This window comes from Emydura macquarii, unplaced genomic scaffold (genome assembly GCF_026122565.2).
Source record: "Emydura macquarii macquarii isolate MOO-44397 ecotype Brisbane River unplaced genomic scaffold, CSIRO-AGI_Emac_v2 contig_1348, whole genome shotgun sequence".
In the NCBI taxonomy this organism is placed as follows: domain Eukaryota; kingdom Metazoa; phylum Chordata; order Testudines; family Chelidae; genus Emydura; species Emydura macquarii.
This window is the reverse complement of record NW_027131485.1, coordinates 7,024,510-7,046,343: the sequence shown is the minus strand read 5'-3', so window position 1 is coordinate 7,046,343 and position 21,834 is coordinate 7,024,510. Positions and strand designations below refer to the sequence as shown.

Genomic DNA, 21,834 nt, shown 5'->3' with positions numbered 1-21,834 from the left:
TCACAATGACATGCTAAGAAGGCTGGCTAAGCTCCCTCCAGTGTAAAATCGTACTCCACACAACAACCAAGAGCTTCCCAGCTGAGACATTGCGGAGAAGCCACAACATCCCATTTCAATGGCAGAAGTGAGTTATTTAAACCCATTTTTTTCAAAAGTTCTGGTGAGGTTTTAGAAAGCAGGCATGCACACCTCATGGTAGTGAGCCTTCAAATGTTAAGTTCACTATTCAAGCCAACAGCATCCTTTTTCTGCTTTCAGGCTTGCTTCCTGAGAGATTTGCTTTGTGTGTATTGACTTATCAATGTTTTACGCCACCCTTAGCATTGCACGGCAGAGGTATGAGAGGCAATACTACCCTATATTCTGGAGCAGCAGCACTCAGAATGGGAGCCAACCGGTTTGACCTTACGTTTTGGTACTGGAAATATTTGTACATTTCACATGATGTACAGAAAGGGCATAACTTTGAACAAACCATGTATCAATGGTGGGGAGTCTGTGTTAACGTCAGCAAAAGATGCATGACTGGCAGGCATAGAGATACAGGCATTCTAATTTAAGCCCTAATACTGCAAGTTCTCCCAAGTGAGTGGACCCTTGCACCCATAGGGATCCCCTCTCAAGACCAACCCCATTGAAGTCAACGGATTTCAACAAACATGCAGTAGATCTGCCTGCATGGAATGGCTGGCAGGATTGGGGCCTTATTTCATGTATTTAACATTTTTTTAAGGAACCCCAAAGAGTTATCAGCAGTAAAACATTCCAGACTTACTCTGGCAGCAACGAGCACCCATTCATTAGCCTTTGCAAAAATTCACCTAGTTAATTTCCTTTTTCATTCAACAAAACCTTTTTGAGACAACTTCCCCCTTTTTATTTGGGTTTCTAACAGAAAAATCTTTACCTGTGACAGAAAACAATGCAGCTCATGAGGGAAAACAGATTCTTCATATTTCAGGCAACTAAAGAACGAGGTACACAGATTGCAAGAACACACCATTAAAGGCCTCCTCCCTGCTCCTGTTAAATCTTAATTATGTGCTATTCCCAAACATAGCTAGAGCTAAGGTTGTAAGTAATTGTCATTGACTTATGGGAAAAAGCTCTTAAGAGAACATTACAGTTTCATCAAAAAGCACCAAAGCCAGAAAGCCTGGAAATGCAAAGTTATGGTCACACTTAAAGCAATAATATAAAACAGTAAAGTATGCAGAGAGATCTCCTAAACAGGGCCCCCACATGGGGGGCAGAAGGGGGTGGGGAGGGAAAGGGTACACTTTACAGAGGCCCTGGGAGGCCCGGCCCAGGCTGCAACCTCCATTATGTGTGTGGGAGGGTTTGTACTGGGCCTGAAAAAATGATGTACAAAGATTATTACAATAGTGTGTAGGGTGTGAATACAGGGTGGGCAGTGTGTCACACCCACCTATCCTGAACTTCCTACTTATTTTACTCAAGCACAACTCTCATTCAAGTAAAAGGGGATTTTGTCTTGCTTAAGGGTGTAAAATCTAAGTGAGGGCTTGATGATTTGGTTTTACACTCACAAAAAGCACATGTGTGGCATTCTTGAGGCTGGAAGATGCTGACTGTAGATGTTCCTCTGGGTGCTGGATCCTAGCATGAGCTCATGTGATAGCACAGGGGCCCATACCTCTCCATAGTAAATTATTCAGCATATTAGCCAGTCTAAGAGAGGGTCAGGGGTTTAAACTACACCTGCCCCTTCCACTGAAGGAAGGCCCCATGCTGTGCTGCTGGAAGGACGGTGCTGATGCTCTGGGCCCACAGTTAGAGTCTGTGTAAAAGTACGCGGCACAGTATTCCCAAAGAGCAGATAAGTGACGCTTCTGAATGCTTTCAGCTCCACATAGATCAAGACTCTGGGGCCTTAACCTGTATCTGCCTGCAGCAAAGCACACGGCTATCCGCTGAGCCATGGGATGGACCAAGCCGCCACATTTGTTTTACCTCCAGACTGAAAGGCTTCACCAGAGAATGCGTGAGCCCACTGGCTATTATAAAGAATTACTTGGGTGACTCAGAGTGAAGGACAGGCTAAGAGCCCCAGGGCCTGTCTCTGACCCCTCTACTTGGCCATACGCATCGATGTGGCAGCAAAGCAAACTCACACTTCAAGGCCCAGGCTTCCCATCACGTGGGTAAGCACTTCTGAAGACAAGAGGGAAATTTCTCCCTCTAAAATGGAGATACAAAAAGAAAACAAAAACCAAGCATCAGGCCAAGTTTCCTTTAGTTCCATTACTTATTTATTTTTGACACAGACAAAGTGGTTAGATTTGTGGACATTTTGTCTAATGTGGCAGTTCTGATAGCCAAAGAGATGAAAATGTCAGTCCATGGGCCTGATCCTGCAAAGGGCTGAGCTCTATGGGCCTGGATCTAAGGCCTTTGGAGTCTGATTCAGAACCTATGTGCAGTTCGAATTCTCCTCCTGCAGCAGATTTACACCAGTGTAACCCCACTGATTTCACTGCAGATACTCGTGATTTATCCAGGGTAAGTGAGAAGAAGATCAGGGCCAACAACTTGGCTTTTCTTTTTGTTGTGCAATGAACATAACTGACCGAATCTCACACAGCTGAGTCATGCTAATAAGTATCACCTCAGTATACATGGCACAAATAAATAGATCTTTATTTTCAATAAATATACACTCTCCATCATACCAGACAATATGCCATGAAAAAATGTACAGAAGTATACAACAGAACAGACAGTTTGACTGTAGCTAAAATTCACTCAGGTGTTTGAAAAACTACCTTGCTTAGTACATAAAACACTGAAAGACCCACTGCAGCCTGTTAAAAAGGGAATTAAAACCATGTGTTGTTTTGGGTGTTCTTATCTGCAAAAGCTGCCAAAGCAGGTTTTTGCACAATGTAAGAAAGGCCTTTAAAAGCTTGACATGGCTCTTCCAGAATACACTTTATTGAAAAGGTTTATTTTGCTATATCATACTCTATCTACTTTACATACACAGATTGTTAGATTAGAGAGGCAGGGTCTCATTACTGACATAACATTAGCTCCATGTTATACATGGTTGCATGTGAGGGTCTGTGTGTGTAACACTAGACATGCACACACACAAACACATACACATATCCAGACGCACAAATGCACACATACGTATTAACCGGAGTTGAATTTTGTTAAACTAGTACAAAGACAAAACTGGAGTTAGAAGTGATTTTACCACATGTTCTATCATTTTAAAAATAATACTCTAGCCTATTTACCACATTCACCAAAGAGAACACACTGGTACTTACATCTCCAATAAAATGAATCATGGACCGGTACTGTAAGGGTAGCCAAGGCAATTCAAAAAGTTTCCAGTTAACTCAGAATCTCCATGGCAGAGCAGCATATAATCTGCTCTGCAATACAACGGAGCAGGTAAAGAACGCTTCTGCGTTAATAGTAACCTTTTGAATAATCTCCATTATACGTACATGGATTGAAAACGGTGGTGTGGATGCAGGAGATGATGCAAGTAATAACAGGTCCAACAGGCCACATTAGCAGTGACCCTGAGAAAACAATGGGCAAATGAACAAGTGATACATGGTTTGCATTATGAAGGGTCACTGAGGCACATACGCTAACCCAGCCAGTTTGTTACCAGCAGCTGTGACAGTTACTTTCAATTCCATGGAGATCACATGGGAGTGTGTGTGGGTTTGATTTTTTTTTCTCAGTCGTTTGCTTGCTTGCTTTTGCTAGGGACGCAGGACCATTCTCACGTCACCTCAAGAGATGCTGGAGAGACACGATCACACTCAGCCCTGGACCTCAGGCTGTGCCACTGCTCCACGGCTGTCCGATGGGAATTGAGCATTCGACGCCAGTGGTTCGATTCTGGTGAGCCTGTGGAATACTGACCGATAACAACCCTTCCAATAAAGTCATTGCTGCTTTTCACGTTGTGGCCATAAGCTGAAGAAACAGAAACGAAAGCGGGTCAAGATCAACGTCTACAACAAACATCCCCATGGCATCTAGAGAAAGCTGCACTTCTCTCTGTTACTAACACCGCATTAGGTGAGTGCAACCACCAGCGCTGCAGAAATCTCATCAGGCAGCCAACTGGAACCATTTTAAGATCCAAACAACCATTCCGCAGCCAGATTTGGAGAAGAATGAGTCGGGCTAAATTGCAGAACTCATGTACAAACCAAGGAATCTTCATATCACCAGGACAATGAGGCAAAGGAAGGCAATGATTCATGGGGAATCTAAAGCAGTCAAAAAGGAGCACAGTAGCAAACAGCCCTCAAGAGTGAAATCCTGGCTCCACTTATGTCACTAAGAGTTTTGCCATTAACTTCAACCGGGCCTGGATTTCATCACTAGAGAATAACATGCATTAAGGGCACAGAACATGCATCACTAGACAGTAATGCATTAAGGGCACAACCCACAGACCACTGAATTTCAATGGAAAAAGGCTCCTACTGACTTTGATGGCTTTTGTATCAGGTCCAAAGATTAGCAGCACCTTTGGGAGAAGGAATCTTCCCGGAGTCAATGTCTGGGGTGATCCAATGTGTTTTTGCATTAGACCATACACCACATCAAGGACAAGGACAGGGCATGGGATATGGTATGTGAAATTCTGGTGATTGTATAGACAAGACTTTGCAGAAATTGTAATCCAAATGCCTGAGCATTTTGGCCTCTGAAAAAGGTTATGCAGACCCGGTCAACTGCTTGGAAAAAATGAATGTTAGTTTATAGATTAACATAAGATTCTAATCAAGTCAGATACCTAGATGCCAACAAATTAGAGCTTGTTACAGTGATATTTAAAGGCCATGTCTACACTGCCACTTATGGCAGCAAAATTTATGTTGCTTGGGGTGTGAAAAAACCACCACCTGGAGTGACATAAGTTTCGCCGCCATAAGTGGTAGTGTGCACAGCACTATGTCAGTGGGAGAGCTTCTTCCGCTGACATAGTTACTGCTGCTCGTGGAGGTGGTTTTATTGTGTTGACGGCAGAGCTCTCTCCCATCAGCATAGAGTGGCTACACAAGTGATCTTACAGTGGTGCAGCTGCATCAGTACAGCTGTGTCGCTGTAAACTCGCTAGTGTAGACATGGCCTTAAGGGGAAAACAACTAGCCCATACACAATTATAGTAGAATTCCTTTATGTAAAAAGAGGTTGCAATTTTGGTCCAAACACACTGCAAGGATAAAACAGGTAAATATAGTGAAGGTTTTTAAATGAACAGATGCTATTTATGATCCTTTCATTTTCTAGGTGCAAATGTGCTAGTTAGAATTACCAGAGATCTCGATCTACAGAAAACAATTGGACATGACCAGGCTGTCTAGCATGATGTCTATAAAGGGCCAATTTTCAGTAATTATCACTAGAGTTACTTGTTAAAAGTCCAGCTAAGCAACGAAGAAGCAGGAATAAACCTAATATCCTGTTCCTTCAATTAACCTCCCCAAATGGAACAAATGGCCACAGACAGCGACCAGAAATCATAATTATGCAAGAGAAAGGCACGATCCTGGAAAGCATTGTGCACTCCCGTAAGACTGGATTGAGGATGCTCAGCCCCCAGGACAAAGTCCCCCAGCAGTTCAGCAGGAAGATGGAGGAATAGGTTGAGAAAGCCAGAATCAGAGAGTTCCCAGGCACTGGCTAGAATCAACAAACAAATCTTTAAAACTGGACGGATTTCGAAGGAGGAGTTACAGCATGAAGTGATGCAGGATGAAATTCATGGAGGCAGGTTACCAAGCACTGGATGCTCTACTTCTATTCCCTACAAGTATCTTTTCATGATTCTGTGTTTGCTGTTATATTAATGCTGCTCTGTAAACAATGCTGATTAACCACATATAATGTACCGTTCCTAGCATGCAGCAGGGACGCCCATTGGCTTGTAAAACAATCAGAGCCTGAAGCTCTGGGCTTCCCCTTTTCTGTCCTTTTGGCTGATACATTTGTGCTGCCTCAGGCTGCTAACTCAGGGCCCAGTCTGGCTCCCCTCAAAGCAGTAGCAATATTCCCATTAACTTCAGCCCGTGAAGAACTGTGCTCTCTGTTCATGCCTGTGTGTGGCAGGTCACATCCCACGGAGGGTTACACATTCTTAGTTTACGCCTTTGGCACTCTTAGCCTGTTGCAACAGGAGCAAGCAGAAGCAGGGGACTGGACTGATGTAGCCCCAGTCAAATTATGGCTGAACATACCAAGTGCCATGTGCAGAAAGGGGAAAGTTGACTCAGGATTCCTGCCTCATCATCATGTGGGGAGCAATGTTTTGCAAGGACAGGGGTGTAGACCTGTCCCTCTGCACTGTTCCCTGGGGCCTTCTCCCCTGCTGGCACAGGTCAGCACAGCTAACACACCAGACCCTTCCATCCCTGAAGCAGGAAATACAGCTGCAACTATCAGCATGAACTTCCACAGCAATTTCCAATGGAGTTCTGCCCTGTCCAGCAAGCCATTCCCTCTACATCTGCAACTCTCTAAATGCATGATGTTCCCTTGGGGGAAGCAGAGAATAACGCCTGTCTATAATGCCTTCTCCCCGCTCACCAGCCAGATTTGGGCTGTATTTGTGGGATACATCTACCCTGTGCTGCATAGTGGGGTTGGCGCGATCACTGTAGTTGTAGGCATCATGCAGCCCTGGACATTGTACTTTCACTGGCCCAGGACGTCTGGGCAAACCCAGTCTTTATTACAAAAATGGCCCTGGAGCTTTAGCCCCATGCCCAAAGAGGGCAGAGAGGGTCTGTTTTTAGGTTTCGGACATACACAGAAACTGCACGGAACTCAGATGGCCAAATTCTGTGTTTATTTACACTGAACAAAGCTGAACGGAGTGTAAGGCTGGTGCGGAATTTGACCCAATGCATCTAATTTGGAAGGATTAAAGGCTGCTTTCGTCCCGCTGGAATCCAAATCTGTGAGTCTAAATATTTCAGACTGCATGCTCAAACCACGCAGTCAGGCAAACCTAAAACCTGGTTCCCCAAATCCCTCTATAGACGTCGTTTGGAAGTGTATCTGTTTGGATTTTTGCGGTGGTGGGAGCTTTATAAGGGAACAGGGACGGCAGTGGGCAGGCTCCTTGCTACATGGGTTTGAGTCTATGGCTGAGAGCGTAGTTTGTCGCTGTGGACAGTTTTGCATGCTCAGGGTTATGTAAAAGACCCCAATGCTGTAGCAGTCTGCCTTAAAAAAATCTGTTAATTTTAGACAAGAAACTACAGCACTGCTGCAGGAGAGACACTCTAAAAGATCATAAAGGCAAAAATCTGACACAGAAACACCTACAGATATTGCTTAAAAATAGAACCCAGGTTATCGAGACAGGAAAGGCTCTTGCAACGCTGTGTTCAATTATTTATATCACTACAGCAAACTGGTGCCCCACTGTGCTGCATGAGCACATGCACACATGGAGCAAGAGCCAGTCGCTTCCCTGAAATATCTTCACACATTTGCAATTATACCTTTGCTATACAAGCCTTTCAAAGAATAATTAATAGCCCAGAGGAAAATACTTGCCCTGTCCATGTTTGTGCAAGATTCTGAAACAAAACATTAGGTAATGTACTATGAGGAACAACCCAGCATTGGCAGGAAGATGAACTAAATGACCTAATGGTCTTTAACTTCTCTCTTCTATTCCATGTAGATTCTTATACTGCCCCCACAGCGTAGTATCTGAGCACCTCCAGTAGCTCATTTAGTAAAGTGATTAGTACCTGTCATAGGAGGTCTGGTTCTGGTTGCAGTTCCCAACTTCTCTGATACTTATGGTATATCCAGATGTATCTAATGTTCTATCAAACTGTTCTAGAACGTTTCTAGCTGAAACTACTAAAAGGCATAAAAGTTTTGTCTCAAATTCTTGACAGTTTAGAAACTGTTAACATCATTTTGCTGAGCCTGTGCTATAAAAACAATATGAGCACCAAACATGGAGGGCAGTGTATAAAAATTCCACTTGAAAACTCTGAATGCCTTAAGTGTGTGTCTTTAAACTACAATCAATATTTTAATTTGATTTATAACCCCAAGGCAGGAGGTCAGATTCTGATCTCAGCTACGTAAAAGTAGATCTGGAGTAACTTGATTTACTCTAAGGGAGCAACCGCAAAGGAAAGGATGGCATAAGGAGAATCGGCCCTGTTTTGTATGGAAAGGCCACTCTTCAGCACGCAAGGCAAAATTCTAGACTATCCATCTCTTTAACTAGTACACAGCCTGTCGGAGTTATTAATGAGTTCTCATAGCAGGCAATGTACTCAAATGTACCCAGCAGGACTATGGTAAATGCCTGAAAGATCCCAAGGGGGATTTATCATCTGACAGTAAACAAACGTTATGCAAAAAACAACAACAAAAAGCATCCCAAACAAACAGCCTCACCCAACTGCTACAAAAGTATTTTTTTCTTCTTTGTTTCAACAACGAAAGAAGATGAAGCATAACCCTGAGACACAATATCATGTAATTTAAACCATCAGGGTTAGGATGCTCTACACCAATTAATCACAGCACAGATTAGCAAATGCAAAGTATTTCAGGCAACAAAAGGTTCCTTAACAATGAAAGGTTGAGACTGCAGACTGAGTAGCTGAGTTTAAATGTGGGGACCACTTATCATTCTGTTGATGGTGAGCAGATTGGATTCAAATGATTATAAGTGCACAGACTGAAAGCTTGCCTTTTAAAGTGTATATATTTCAAACCATTTTCTTTAATTCCAACAGATGTGTACAGCACTCATCACCCAGCCCAACTACAATAAGAGAATTGCAATACTAATCTGGTAGTGTCAGATAATTAGCATATTGCATCTTTAGTGTAGCAATATACTTATTATATACAGCTTACTACTACCATTATTAATTAGTACTGCTACTATTGGTGGCAATGGTGCAGTTCCATGATTGCTGAAAAATGGGTTAAGAAATGTCCTGGTGTGCACCTGCAGTCTCGATGTTAGCTTACTTCAATCGAGTGGCATTTTAGGACTGCGATAGACAGCCCTGTCCTCTACTATAATGTCTACAAACAGTCTCAATGAATTCACATCTTCAGACAATAAAGGCTGATGCTTGCTAAGATAAACCATCTTTGTCTGCCAAAAATTCAGCTCCATTTATCAGTCCATGAGCTCATTTTAAAATTCTAGTGCAGTTCATCACTGTGAGTTTTATTCTACTGTTAAAACTGTCAGCATTTGCTTGGTAAACCATCTGTAATGGCTCAGAGGAACAGAACTGCTTAACAGGCACTACCTATCAGAAGGCTCTAAAGATACAGCTGTGAAATTAAGCCTCTTTTTTTAAATCAGATCCAAGCGTTGAATGTCTTTTCCTGCTAATTTTGTTTCTTATAAGAACAGCTTGGGAAGGGAAATTGGAAGACTCCACACACAAGGGTGAGAAAAGATGAAAATAAAAATGGGATCTTTGTACAGCAGATTGTACCAGGTATAGGTGTGGCAGGTTTCCCTGACTGGGTGTATGTTATAATGTGCTTCATCTCGCAACTCCTGAGGAAGAAACTGTTTTTCATTACATGCTTTAGAAGCAGAACTTCCTTGATCAGAGTGACAATTAAGCACTGCCTGGTGCATTGGCAAGGGTGTGCTAGCTAGTCTCCCTTCACTGCACTATTTATGCTCTCAGTAATGGCACACACAGAGGGTTGCTTTTTAAATTTCAACTTCCCCTTCCCCAACACATATACAACCAGCGTGCTGATGGACATGCTCAGCTGCTTCAGCCATGGCCATAGCTAGGTTTGTCTCATTAGATAAACTTGCAGGGGTCTGATCTATTTATTCACATTAAGAGAATTATAGCTTTGCTAATGTACAACACGAGCCACGAGTAACCCTAGCTGGCACAGTGAGGGGAACAGAGATGCCACTTGGCACGACCTCTGCCACAGACATTACTCTGGCCAGGGAAGGTTCCACAGGGAAGGATAGGGGAAGATGACCAGGAGCAATGTGTGCTTCCACACTAACGAGCACTTGCTTCTAATGGCCACATACGTGCTAGCTGACTGAGGAGAGAGAAGTGCCCCATACACAGACCACAGATCTTTGGGATATTCTGAGTGAGCAAACTGCCCTGTCTACTATGTTGGATATATCCAGCCTGCCTACCTTCGGGAAGAAGCTTTAGATGCCCTCTTTCCACCTCCCTTGTGTTCCCTTAAGCACTGTGAATTGGGATTGTTTCAGATGAGGCAGCTCGAAAAGAAGGTAGGGCTCCTCTGCTTGAACAAGATGGCCAAGTAGTGCCCATTCATTTGTTAAATAACACAAGGCCTGCTTCAGTGAGGTCACTGCAGGCCGGGAAGATGGGTTAACCCATAGACTCTGAAGGTCAGAAGGGACCATCATGATCATCTAGCCTGCAGGCTACAGAACCTCCCGCCCCCACTCCTGCAGTAGGCCCATAACCTCTTGCTGAGTTACTGAAGTGCTCAAAACTTGATTTAAAGACTTCAAGTTACAGAGAACCAGTAAGTGACCTGTGCCTCATGTTGAAGAGGAAGGCTAAAAATTCACAGGGTCTTTGCCAATCTAACCTGGAGGAAAATTCCTTCCTGACCCCAAATATGGGGATCACTTAGACCCTAAGCACGTGGGCAACACCTGGGAAGGAATTCTCTGTAGTAAGTCAGAGCCCTCCCCATCTATTGTCCCATCTTTGGCCATAGGAGATATTTGCTAATAGCAATTGGGGATGGGCCATATGCCAGACACTTTTTGCTGCTGTAGCGCTGAATGTTAGGAAGTGTTTGTACAAATACACTAATGGTAAGAGTCAAATGCAAACTGCTGCACCTAAGAACCTCACATAGATGGCAGACAAACCTTGCAGGAGTTTGATTCTGACTCTGGGGAAGGGCGCTGGGGTTCAATTCTGACTCTGGGGAGGAGTGCTCCATGCCACTCCCACAGCCAGATAAGTACCTGGGTCTAAATCCTAAGAGATAATGAGCATCTGTTGAACAATCTACACTTTCCACAGGAGCTGTGGGTGGTCAGCACCTACTGACATTTGTCCTATTATGACTCCGTATCTGTGAAGTTTGGTAGAAGTTAAGCAAGCTTTAAAAATGGAGACATCTCCCACAAAACAGTCTTTGGGCATGACTGCCCTACTGAGTGAAGGATACTGCCCAAAGGTGCAATGGGAGTTTTGCCTGAGTATGGGAGCTCACGATTAGGCTTTGATCTCAAGAGATGCTGAGGATCTGCACTTCTGCTAACTTCAGCCAGAGCGGCAGGTGCTTTACGCCTCTCAAAGCAAGGCCCTAAGAACGGCATTAGGGAGTGTGCAATGAATCCACTGGTTTGGATGTGATCATATCCATCCCTAGTTGCTAGCCCCTGTGACACTACTAGTCTGCTTTTTCACAGCTAGAGACGTTTCAGCAGAAGACACCTGTGTCTTCAAATATGGTAAGGGTTATTATAGAGGATGATGATCAATTGTTCTCCGTGTCCACTGAGGGTAGGAAAAGAAGTAATTGGCTTAGTTTTCAGCAAGGGAGATTTAGGTTTGATATTTAGAAAACGCCTAACTATAAGGATAGTTAAGGACTACGACAGGTACTTAAGAAGGTTATGGAATCCCTGCCACTGAAGGTTTTTTGAAGGACCTATAGACAAACCCCTGTCAGGAATGTGCTAGGTATACTTGATCCTACCTCAGTGAGGGGGGGATGGACTAGATAAGGTGCCTTCCAGCCCTACATTTCTAGGACCCTGTCTACACTTACCTCTGAGATTTGGCAGCAGTCAACAGGAGTTACGCAAGCTACACAAAAATCTTGCGCAACTCCCGTTGACTTCTCTGCTTCTCTTCTGCACGTTGTCTTCACTGCACTGCACCACTTGTGAAGGTGGTCTTAGTATGTCGATTTCTGGATCGACTGAGTGGGTCTTCACTGACCACTCAGTCGATCCAGAGAAATTGATCTGATGGTGGCGACTTTGCTGCCGTCAGTGTAGTCGTAGTCTAGGATTCTATGTTCTTGGTGCTGAAGACTGGTGTTCAACTGGCCCGGATGACTGTGGTGGATTGAGCAATAATATGCTTATATACCACATACTCAGAGTTTAATATCAGGATGAGAGTCTTGTGAGTTCTATACACTGCCTTTAAGTGTCTAACAGATTTTAGATTTTGCATTTAATTAAAATTGCCCGAGGTCTGCAAGCCTGATAACACTGGAGGACTTTTTAAAAGCATAAAATAAAGTACTTTTCTTATCATCTGGATTCCCTCGAGCTCAGTCAAGCTCTAGTTATGACTGGGTGGACACTTATTTTCCATTTTAGTAATCTCTTTCTAACAAAAATTGCACAACCGGATCTCATGAGGTATTTCTGCACCACAGTAGTCATTACTGTAACAACAGCATCCATTTCGAGGCCAAGACAGAGCAAAAAGCAATTAAAAAAAAGAAGAGATCAAGTGACTGGACGTACTGTGCTAGTCAAACTAATTCCTTCTGTATTGGCACATACCACAGCCGGACACTGAAGAGATCAATTCTGGAATAAAAAGGTTCCCCTTATGCTTTTAATGGAAATGTTGAAATCTAAATGAAAATTGGGTTCATTTGTATGCACTAAAAGGGCTGCATTTCTAAGGATGAGCAATATGCTGCAAATAAAATATTTGCATATTATGTATTTATTTGTGTTCTTCCCAAAGGCTTTTTTCCTTGCTAAAGTATTGATGGGACTTTGTGCACAGTGATGAGTTTTTCTCCAAATTCAGTTCTGAAGGACTGGGACCAAAAGATCCAGCCATGTAACTCCTTCCTCCCATGATAGCACATGAGTAAGGGGTTGCTGGATCATGCTGTTCGGCCCACCTCCCATGCCCAATGTCCAGCCTGAGTAGCCAGGCCAGGCACTGGGCCGATGAGTGGAGACACACCTCCAATCAGGACTGCAGAGTAACTGCTGAATTGCTCTAATATGCTCCGTCAGTGCTGTGCACATTCCCGATGCAGAGCCCCATGATACTGGCCACTGGGAGATCTAAGTAGCAGCACGTTCCCAGCCTAGCCTCTCCCCACCAACCCTCTGCATGCTGCAACACAGGGGTCCCTACAAAGCTGTGTGCTGGGAAGCGGTAGGTTTAAGCACCCCCTGCGTGACATCTCTTGTCCCCTGTGCATTGGAACCATACAGTTTTACTGCTGAGAAGGCCTCAGTGCATACAGGGGACAGGGCAATGTGTTTGCCTTAGTAAACAGAAACATGTCACGGTCTAAGGTCACAATTCCCTTTGGCACAGAGCATTTGATGGGACCTGTGCGCCCATGACCCCCAGTCAAATTAACTCTTTCCTGAGGCATTTTCAGAACCTCTAGGCCACATTCTAAAGAAAGCTGAGCATGACACACACATGGGTTGATGAGCTCTTCTGAAAATGTGCCCCACCTGTCACAACGGGAGCTGGTGGGTGCAGAACTTTCTCACAATCTGGTTCTGCGTGCCCTCTTCAAAGACTTCTCCAGGATCTTAATTGTCTTCTAAAAAACACCTGCAGACAATTGTGTCTCCTGCTCATTTGGTAAATGCTGCTAATGGTTTATATGGAGGTTTCTTTCTTACAAGACCAGTTAGCCTGGGGGCAAAGTGACTCATTCCAGCCTCATCTAGCTACACAAATGTAACTCAACTTGTGCAACCCCCTAGTATCCATAGGCTGTGCTCGTGTAAACGATGACTCGCATTGGTGCACTTTACCCAGGTTTCAAAGCTACACTGGTGCAAAAAGAACCCAACAATGTAGGCAAAGCTTAATGGAGAAGTGCAATAAAAGGGAAGCAGTAAAACAACTTTAAGGAAAAAATCCATAATAATGTAATAAAAGAAATCATAACAACAGTCCCCCAGTCAGCTGCATATAGTGCTTTTAGGTACAATACAAGGCTTTTCTTTGACTCACTTTCATTTTGCAAAATACACCCCATGGAGGGGGCATAATGGAAAATGAATCAACTGTATGTGGGAATGGGGCAGAAAGCAGATAGGATTAGTGAATTAACTGCTTATGCACTGCAGGCTCCCCAGAAAACCAACAGAAATGATACACAACTCATTAGAGACCTCTTCAGTTTGTATTAACATAAAAATCAAATCCACTGAGCTCAGCGTGTTTGCCTCTCTGTAACATTAAGCTTGCTTTTGCATACTGAATATTTTGCCTACACAGTACAGATCTACGGGCATGATCCTGCCATTCTTGCACAGAACTTCCATTGATTTCCATTGACTTACTGAAAAGTAGGATTGAAAAGCACCCGCAGGCACAGATTTATGTGCAACACTAACCAATAAGTCGATATTAAAAATATTAGTTCCTCATTTGAATGGTCATAATAGTTATGAAATAATCTGCACAAAGGTCCTCATTCAGCAAAGTACTTAAGTATGTGCCTCATTTTAAGCATATGAACAGTTCCACTGAAGTCATTGGGGCTATTTACATGCTTAAAATTAGGCACAGGTTTAAATACCCTGTTAAGCTGGAAACATAAACATACACACGCACACATCCTGAAAATGTGTCAAACTTAGTCACTTAGAAATTACTGTATCAAGCATATTACTGGGAATAAACAGGCAGGAACTTTGCTGCCCCCTGCAGGCGAACAGGTTCAATACCCAAGTAACGAAATAATTTAAAATTTATAAAAGAAATTATTATTAAGAGCCTGATCCCAAAAGGTGTTGGGAACCCACAACTCTTACTGAAGTCAGTGGGACATGCAAGTTCTAGTCAATTTCTCTCAGGATCAAGCCCTAAATCAATTCTGTAAAGAGATGCTGTGCTAACCTGTTTAACTCCAAAGGAAAACAAAAAGAGAAAATAATGAAATCCTAATTAGTTTATCATCCATGATATAATTTCAGCTAGCTTCAGGAGTCCCTCCTTGCTTCAAGTGGAACATTTTCCCTCAGTTAATCTAAATTCACCATTAATTCTTACCTCTACTGTACATAATTCATTTCCTAACACCTTTTACCAAAGTTTTGTTTAATGTAATTTGTTTTCACACAACATATTCTAAAAGCCTTTAAATAATTAAGCACTGCTTTGTGCACATCACATGCACACATCTGCCACAACAAATTGCACCACAACTCTGACAATACACCCAGTATGACAATGGAGCCAGTCCAACACTGCCCTGTGGCCATTTCCTAGCTACCCAAACACAGCCAAACAAACTACACTGCGAACGGAAACCAAAACAGAAGAAGAAAACCATGAAGTTCTTCCATTTTTATTGGTACAGTATAAACCTAATTTTTTCCTAAACTCTATTTAGCAAAACTCCAGTTGCATTTTTTAGTTCCCTGTGGCTGTTCTGGGTGAGAACACCAGCTGGTTATGCAAATCATCTAGCTTTAATGCTATATACGAGCTTATTAATTATTATATTTATATTATTGCTTTTACAATAGCACCCAAGGGCCCCAACTGAGTTCACTATGTTAGGTGCTGTACAAACACATAGTAAGAGACAGTTCCAACCCCAAAGAGCCTACCAGACAATGTGCGGTGCTGAGTCATCCCTGAACTAGAGCCTGACCCCACATGTGGTTTAAGTCGTTCCAGTGCCAAGCTCCAGCCAATCCACAAGCCAGCACCTGACTCACAGGGCAGGTATGTAAGCTTCACAGGAGAAATAGCAGCTCAACCTGCCCAATGTCACTTCGTGGTTTTAAACTCTCCCCTGCCTGATAGTGTGACAAACTCCACAGGCCGTAGGCTGCTTCCCCACCCCCAGCCCTGTCCCGGCTCCAGTCCCGCTCCCAGCCCTATGTTTGCCTTGTTCTGCCCTGTTCTTGATTCCTGATTCTGGCTCTGACCTCTAGCTCTGAATCCCAGCCCAACTGTCACTTCACCCACCACCGAGCCCAACTGCCACTGCTCCAGCCACTAGGCCTTGCGCTCCACATCTTGGTTTGTGATAGAGAAGCAGATAAAGGGCAGACCTAGGAGGTCAATGGCAGAGCCACAACGAACCCCAGCCTCTCCTGACTCCCAGCTGAGTGCCCTACCCATCAGACCATGCTCCTGCTCTGAAATGGGCAGTGCTCTAGTTAGCACAGCTTCTTTAAAGCCAGCTAGTATTTTCTCCTTCATCACACTCCTGAGAGCTTAGGCTAAACAGGGACGAACTGTACTTTTGAACTGCTGACATCTGTATTAAAAAGCTATTTAGTGTAAACAGCATAAAGTTAAGAATATACAGCCCTGGAGTACTAGTGTTATGCTATTGGTGAACAATGATTAGTTAAGGTCCTAAAATAAAAAGCACCCCTCAGGGTGCAACGAGCAGGATTACAGACAAAGTTGTTTTATTTTTGTTTTTTAAATGATGGCTTGGAGTGGAAAGTCCCTTGACAACCCATATGTGAAGATGCTAAAGAAATAGTGACATTTGAAAGCCCCAGTGCTCTCTAACCCCTCCTTCCACCCAAATAAATTAAGGGTTCTGATGAGATACATCTAATGAATTATGATACTGAAATATAAAGATGAAGAATTGGGAAATGGTAAAATTAAGAACTTTGTTAGTAATGCTTTAATAGCTTATAACTGTGGACAGTGAATGAGTGTATACGAAGTAACCCTTGTCTTAGCCAGGGCCTCAGCCATACTTTGTCTGGCTTGAGTGTTGTTTTGTCTCCCCCCTACCTCTCCCTAACATAGATTTTCTTAATAATGCTACTGCTGGCAGAACAAAAGGGATGGTTTGTTCATGGAATATAATGTGTTGGAAGATTTTAGGTAAAAGGCAAAGTTAATTAGTATGACAAATAAACAAACCTGTAATGTTAACAGTCCCTTTTACTGGGAAAAATAAGGGCAAGATGACATGAAAACATAATGCAATGAAAACTGTATAAACAGCAAAAGCTGTGTAAATTGCTGCTTGCTCATATGTACAGTACGGTCGCATAAGAAAAATGCTTAATGCGATTGGAGAAAAACTAATGAATATGTAATATGGAAATGTATATAGATCCAAGTGAAGGAGGGACCCACGCTGGAGATATAGCAGACTAGAAACTGAAGGAAGGAGACTGGAGGACCGGACTTGGGATCAGAGGCAGTGATGAACATCATGAAGTACAGGACAACTTCCCAGTACCCCAGAAATCAGTGACTTGGACCCCTACCTCTTCTGTTTTATCTGTTTATCATCTGGCATAACTGTATGTTCAAACACTATAAGTGACAATGATTCTGTCTGCAATTTATAAATAAAGGTGAAAATTTATTAAGCCTGAATTGGGTAGACTCATGACTCAGTTTCCCACCTTACGGTCCCAAAGACTGATTCAGGGGTATAGAGCAAATTCTGCTCTCAACTATGCTGAAACAACTCTGTTGAAGTAACAACTTCAATGTAACTAGTATTCAGCCTATATTATTTATCAGAGAAAAAAACAGAGATCAGATGTAGTGGTCTGACATTTATTAATTTGGTCTTATTGAGTTTATGATGTGAATGTAAAATTCATTTCTCAGAATTTTCCTTCATTAAACTACTCTCTGCAACATCTGCTAATTTTAAATTGCAGATGGAATTTTAATCACTATAGCTAGTTATTTAATCCTTGTTCTAATGTTGGGTTGCTGGTGCAGAGAGAGTGCTATGCTTCTAGGCAATATGTCTCTATCATCCAGCTGCTGCCTCCCACAGGATAACAACATTAACCAACTTAAGGAAACTCTGCCTTGGTAAAATTATTTCCCACTCCTGGTTCTGCTGCAAAGAGAGCCCCGTATGTTGGCCTGCAGAAAAAAACCTAAAATATGAGATTGCCCCCATGGGCTTCTAAAAAAGGGTTCAGCTGCTGCTGTATGAAGTTGGCCCAATAAAAGATATTACCTCACCCGCCTTGTCTCTCTAATATCCTGGGATCAATGTGGCTACAACACCACTGCATATTTGGAATGTGAAATTCAAGCATGGCCTGGGAATTCCCTTACTGATCCTATAAAAGAACTGCACAAGATTTTGTGGGTAATGTAGACTACCATGATATTGTTATGAGCTCAGTGAAATCTTGTTATGGATTAAATTAAAAACCCATAGAGATTGATAGGTGTGAATTCCCCAGTCAATTAACATAACTAAGTGTAAGCCTGATATGGGACTCAATTAATAAAGAATTAAAGAAGGGTAATATAATTAATGCCAATCAACATGGGTTTATGGAAAATATCAAGTTAATTTGGCTGGATATATCTTTTTTGATGAGATTACAAATGTGGTTGATAAAGATAACAGTGTTGATGTAATATATTATTCTTCTGTAAGGCATTTGACTTGGCAAGAAAGATATTTTTATTTAAAATCTCAAACACCACAAAATTAACATGGCACACATTAAATGGATTAAAGCTTGCTAACACAGAAGTCTCAAAATGTAATTGTAAATGGGGAATCATCATTGAGCAGGTATGCTCCTAGTGGGATCCCACAGGTATCCGCTCTTGGCCCTACAATATTTAACATTTTTATCAATGACCCGGAAGAAAATATTAAATAATCACTGACAAAGTTTGCAGATAACACCAAAACTGGAGGAGTGGCAAATAATGAAGAGAACAGGTCACCAATACAGAGCACTATCAATCGCTTGGTAAACTGGACATGAGCAAACAATATGTATTATAATACAGCTAAATATAAATGCATACATCTAGGAACAAAGAATGTAGGCGATATTTACAGGATCGGGGACTCTATCCCTGGGAAGCAGTGACTCTGAAAAAAGATTTTTATCAGATGAACAAGAGCTCCCACCAAGATGCTGTGGCCTTAAGGGCTAATATGATCCTTGGATGCATAAGCAGGGGAATCTTGACTAAGAATAGAGAGGTTATTTTACCTCTGTATTTGGCACTGGTGTGACTGATGCTGGAATACCGTGTCTAGTTCTGGTGTCCACAATTCAAGGATGTTGAAAAATTGGAGATGGTTCAGAGAAGAGACACAAGAATGATTAAAGGATTAGAAAACATGCCTTACATGTTCCAAACTGAAGGAACTCAATCTATTTAGCTAACAGAGAGAAGGTTAAAGGGTGATTTGATTATAGTCTTTAAGTACCTAGAAGGGCAACAAATATTTGATAATGGACTCTTCAATCTAGCACAGAAAGGCTGGAAGTTGAAGCTAGACAAATTCAGAACAGAAATAAAGCATAAATTTTTAACAGTGAGGCTAATTATCTTTTGGAATAATTTACTAAAGGTTGTGGTGGATTTTCCATAACTGGCCATTTTTAAATCATGATCAGAGGTTTTTCTAAAAGATCTGCTCTAGGAGTTATTCTGGGAAAGTTCTCTGGACTATGTTGTATAGGACATAAGACTAGATGATCACAATTGTCCCTTCTGGCCTTGTAATCTATGAGAGTCCTCACCTAAGAGAAACAGTATGTGAACCCACCCACGAGTTTTGCTGAATATGGTTTTGGATAAGGAGGCATGGGCATGCATAGGCAGAACAGACAAAAAATCTGGGGGAGGGAGAGACAGAGGTAGAGAGAGAGAGCGCCTGAAAGAGCAGCTGAAAATGTGGTGGCTGATTCTGGAAGAAAGCTGGGGAGAGGATTTTGGGACGGGGGTGCAACATGTGCATAGTTTGACTTCTATGTTTTGGTGGGCAACTCCAGTCAGGTCAATGGGGCCACATTTGGGGAGACAAATTTTGCACCTGCCTGAGGCTTGCAGTTTGGGGGACCCCCCAAATTACGCCCATGGGGTGCAAGCTGAAAAGAGTACTCTTGGTGCTGTCAGCAAAAGACACTTTCCTGCTATTTGATTCCTTCTGCATTCAGAGACCCAGGGCTTTGTACATTCTTTGCAAACAAACAAAATCACACCAAAGAAATACTCGTCACCAATTTCTCCTCCTAACTAGAACAACTTATTAGATCCTGAATGTTTGCCTAGTGTTTGAGTCAAAAGAGACAACAATATTCTACCTGTAAGAGGCAGCCTTTTCCAGTGCAGTGATTATATTCTGGCATTTCCACCTCCAGTTCATGATCAATGCCATCTCCTCATGGTAATGCTGGTGCTACCACAACACATCCCACAAAAGGTTCTCCTACACATTTTACTGTCACTACTATTATGTATTCTTGGTAGGGAGGACAAGGTAGTGAAGACACCCTATATATAGCACAGTGCTGAGACCCCTATGTAGCAATACATATGTAAGCAGAGATACCCATCAAGAAGATCTCAAATATAGCCAGATATGACATGACAAGAAATACGATCCCAATATAAATCAGAACAAAATATTAGCTATACAAACCTATCATTTTTCCAATTTTAAAAAGAAGTTGGTAAAGGGAACATAAGCAATTTCACATGCAAGTAGGCCCACGTACCTCCTTTTCTTACCATCTATTCCCTGCACCATTAGACCGAAATCCAGCTAAGCATTTAAGCATGTGAGCGACTTTAAGCAGGTATACTTCAAAGGAACTACTCACTCATATGTCTAAAGGAACCCATCTGCTTAAGTGCTTTTCAAGACCTTACTGCATATGCATTTCACCCGTCCCACCCCACCCAACTACCTACGAGACCAAACTAAAAGAATGATTGTTTGGGGTGATGTTACTAGCTGTAAACCTTGGCAGAATAAATACAAAATAAATCCATGTTAACCTCCAACAGTTTAGAAGTAACAGCATGACATCAATGTTAATCAAATGGAAGAGGACAAAATTAATAGTGAAAGATGCTTTATTGGTAGTCATTCCTGTGTTATTACAAACAATGGGGGGGGGAACAAATCCTATGAAATACTACTTGACACTTTCCTTTAAGTGGCCATTCCTGGCATTCACAGCAGCAAATCAATTATCCAAGAGGGGCTGTTTTTTTTCTCTGGGCCCTACTGTTTGTTTTCTAATAAAGCAGGCAAATAAAATTAGAATGATCACGCATAAGATTCAAGATGTATACGGGAATGTACATAATGACTAGAGAAACGTTTCAACCATTGGGATTGTGCAAACATCATGCTCTATGAGGTTATCAATTAAAACTACCCATACAATACAGATTAGAAACAGGGTATTTGTTCGAAATATAGGTGTAAAGAACAAAGAGGCCTATGTAATGTGCAATATAAATCCAAAGGATGCACTGTCAAAAGCAAAGGATGCCATGCAGAAGAGTTTGGACGCTCAGAACAGAGCTTAAAAAGGCGACTGTCCCTGCCAAAATGGGACATGTGGTCACTCTAAGGATCATGGCCCAGAGTCCTTCATGCATCTCTGCACGGCCTCCAGCACAACCAGCAGCTTTATTTACAGACACTATCTGGTTCTGAGGAAACACACAGCACATCCCCCAGCCATTTGCATGTCTAGCAGCATACACTAAACTTAAAGGGGCATCTTTTCAGCTAGCTGTGAAGCCAGGGCTTATGCCTGCATTTTGTTACTTACACAGTGAATCACAGGCATCAATATGAGTAGGTACACCTGTAACCATTGGATTTACAATCTCCCATTGGGGTGCAGCTCCTCAGATCTGCACTCACAACAGAACTCGCAACAATGTGGGTGCAAATTTTGCAGGTACAAATTGACACTGCAAAAGAAGAAGCCTCTATCTCTAAAAATTGTTTTCAGTACCAGTAAATCTCATGAATAGCATTTAAATCCAATTCCAGACAAAATCTTTCACCCTGAGTTTAGGAGGGGAATATCTGTGC

At 42.4% G+C, this 21,834-nt stretch overlaps 1 protein-coding gene across 1 annotated transcript in view; it reads right to left on the bottom strand.

The window, feature by feature from the left end:
• Nucleotides 1–2,642: 2,642 nt before the first annotated feature.
• SYT17 (synaptotagmin 17) overlaps nucleotides 2,643–21,834 on the bottom strand; it is a 71,847-nt gene continuing 52,655 nt past the window's right edge. The window contains exon 8 of the mRNA XM_067551498.1: nucleotides 2,643–3,969. Within this exon, the coding sequence (XP_067407599.1) occupies nucleotides 3,773–3,969 (197 nt within the window). The 3' untranslated portion in view covers nucleotides 2,643–3,772. The remainder of the gene's footprint in view (nucleotides 3,970–21,834) is intronic.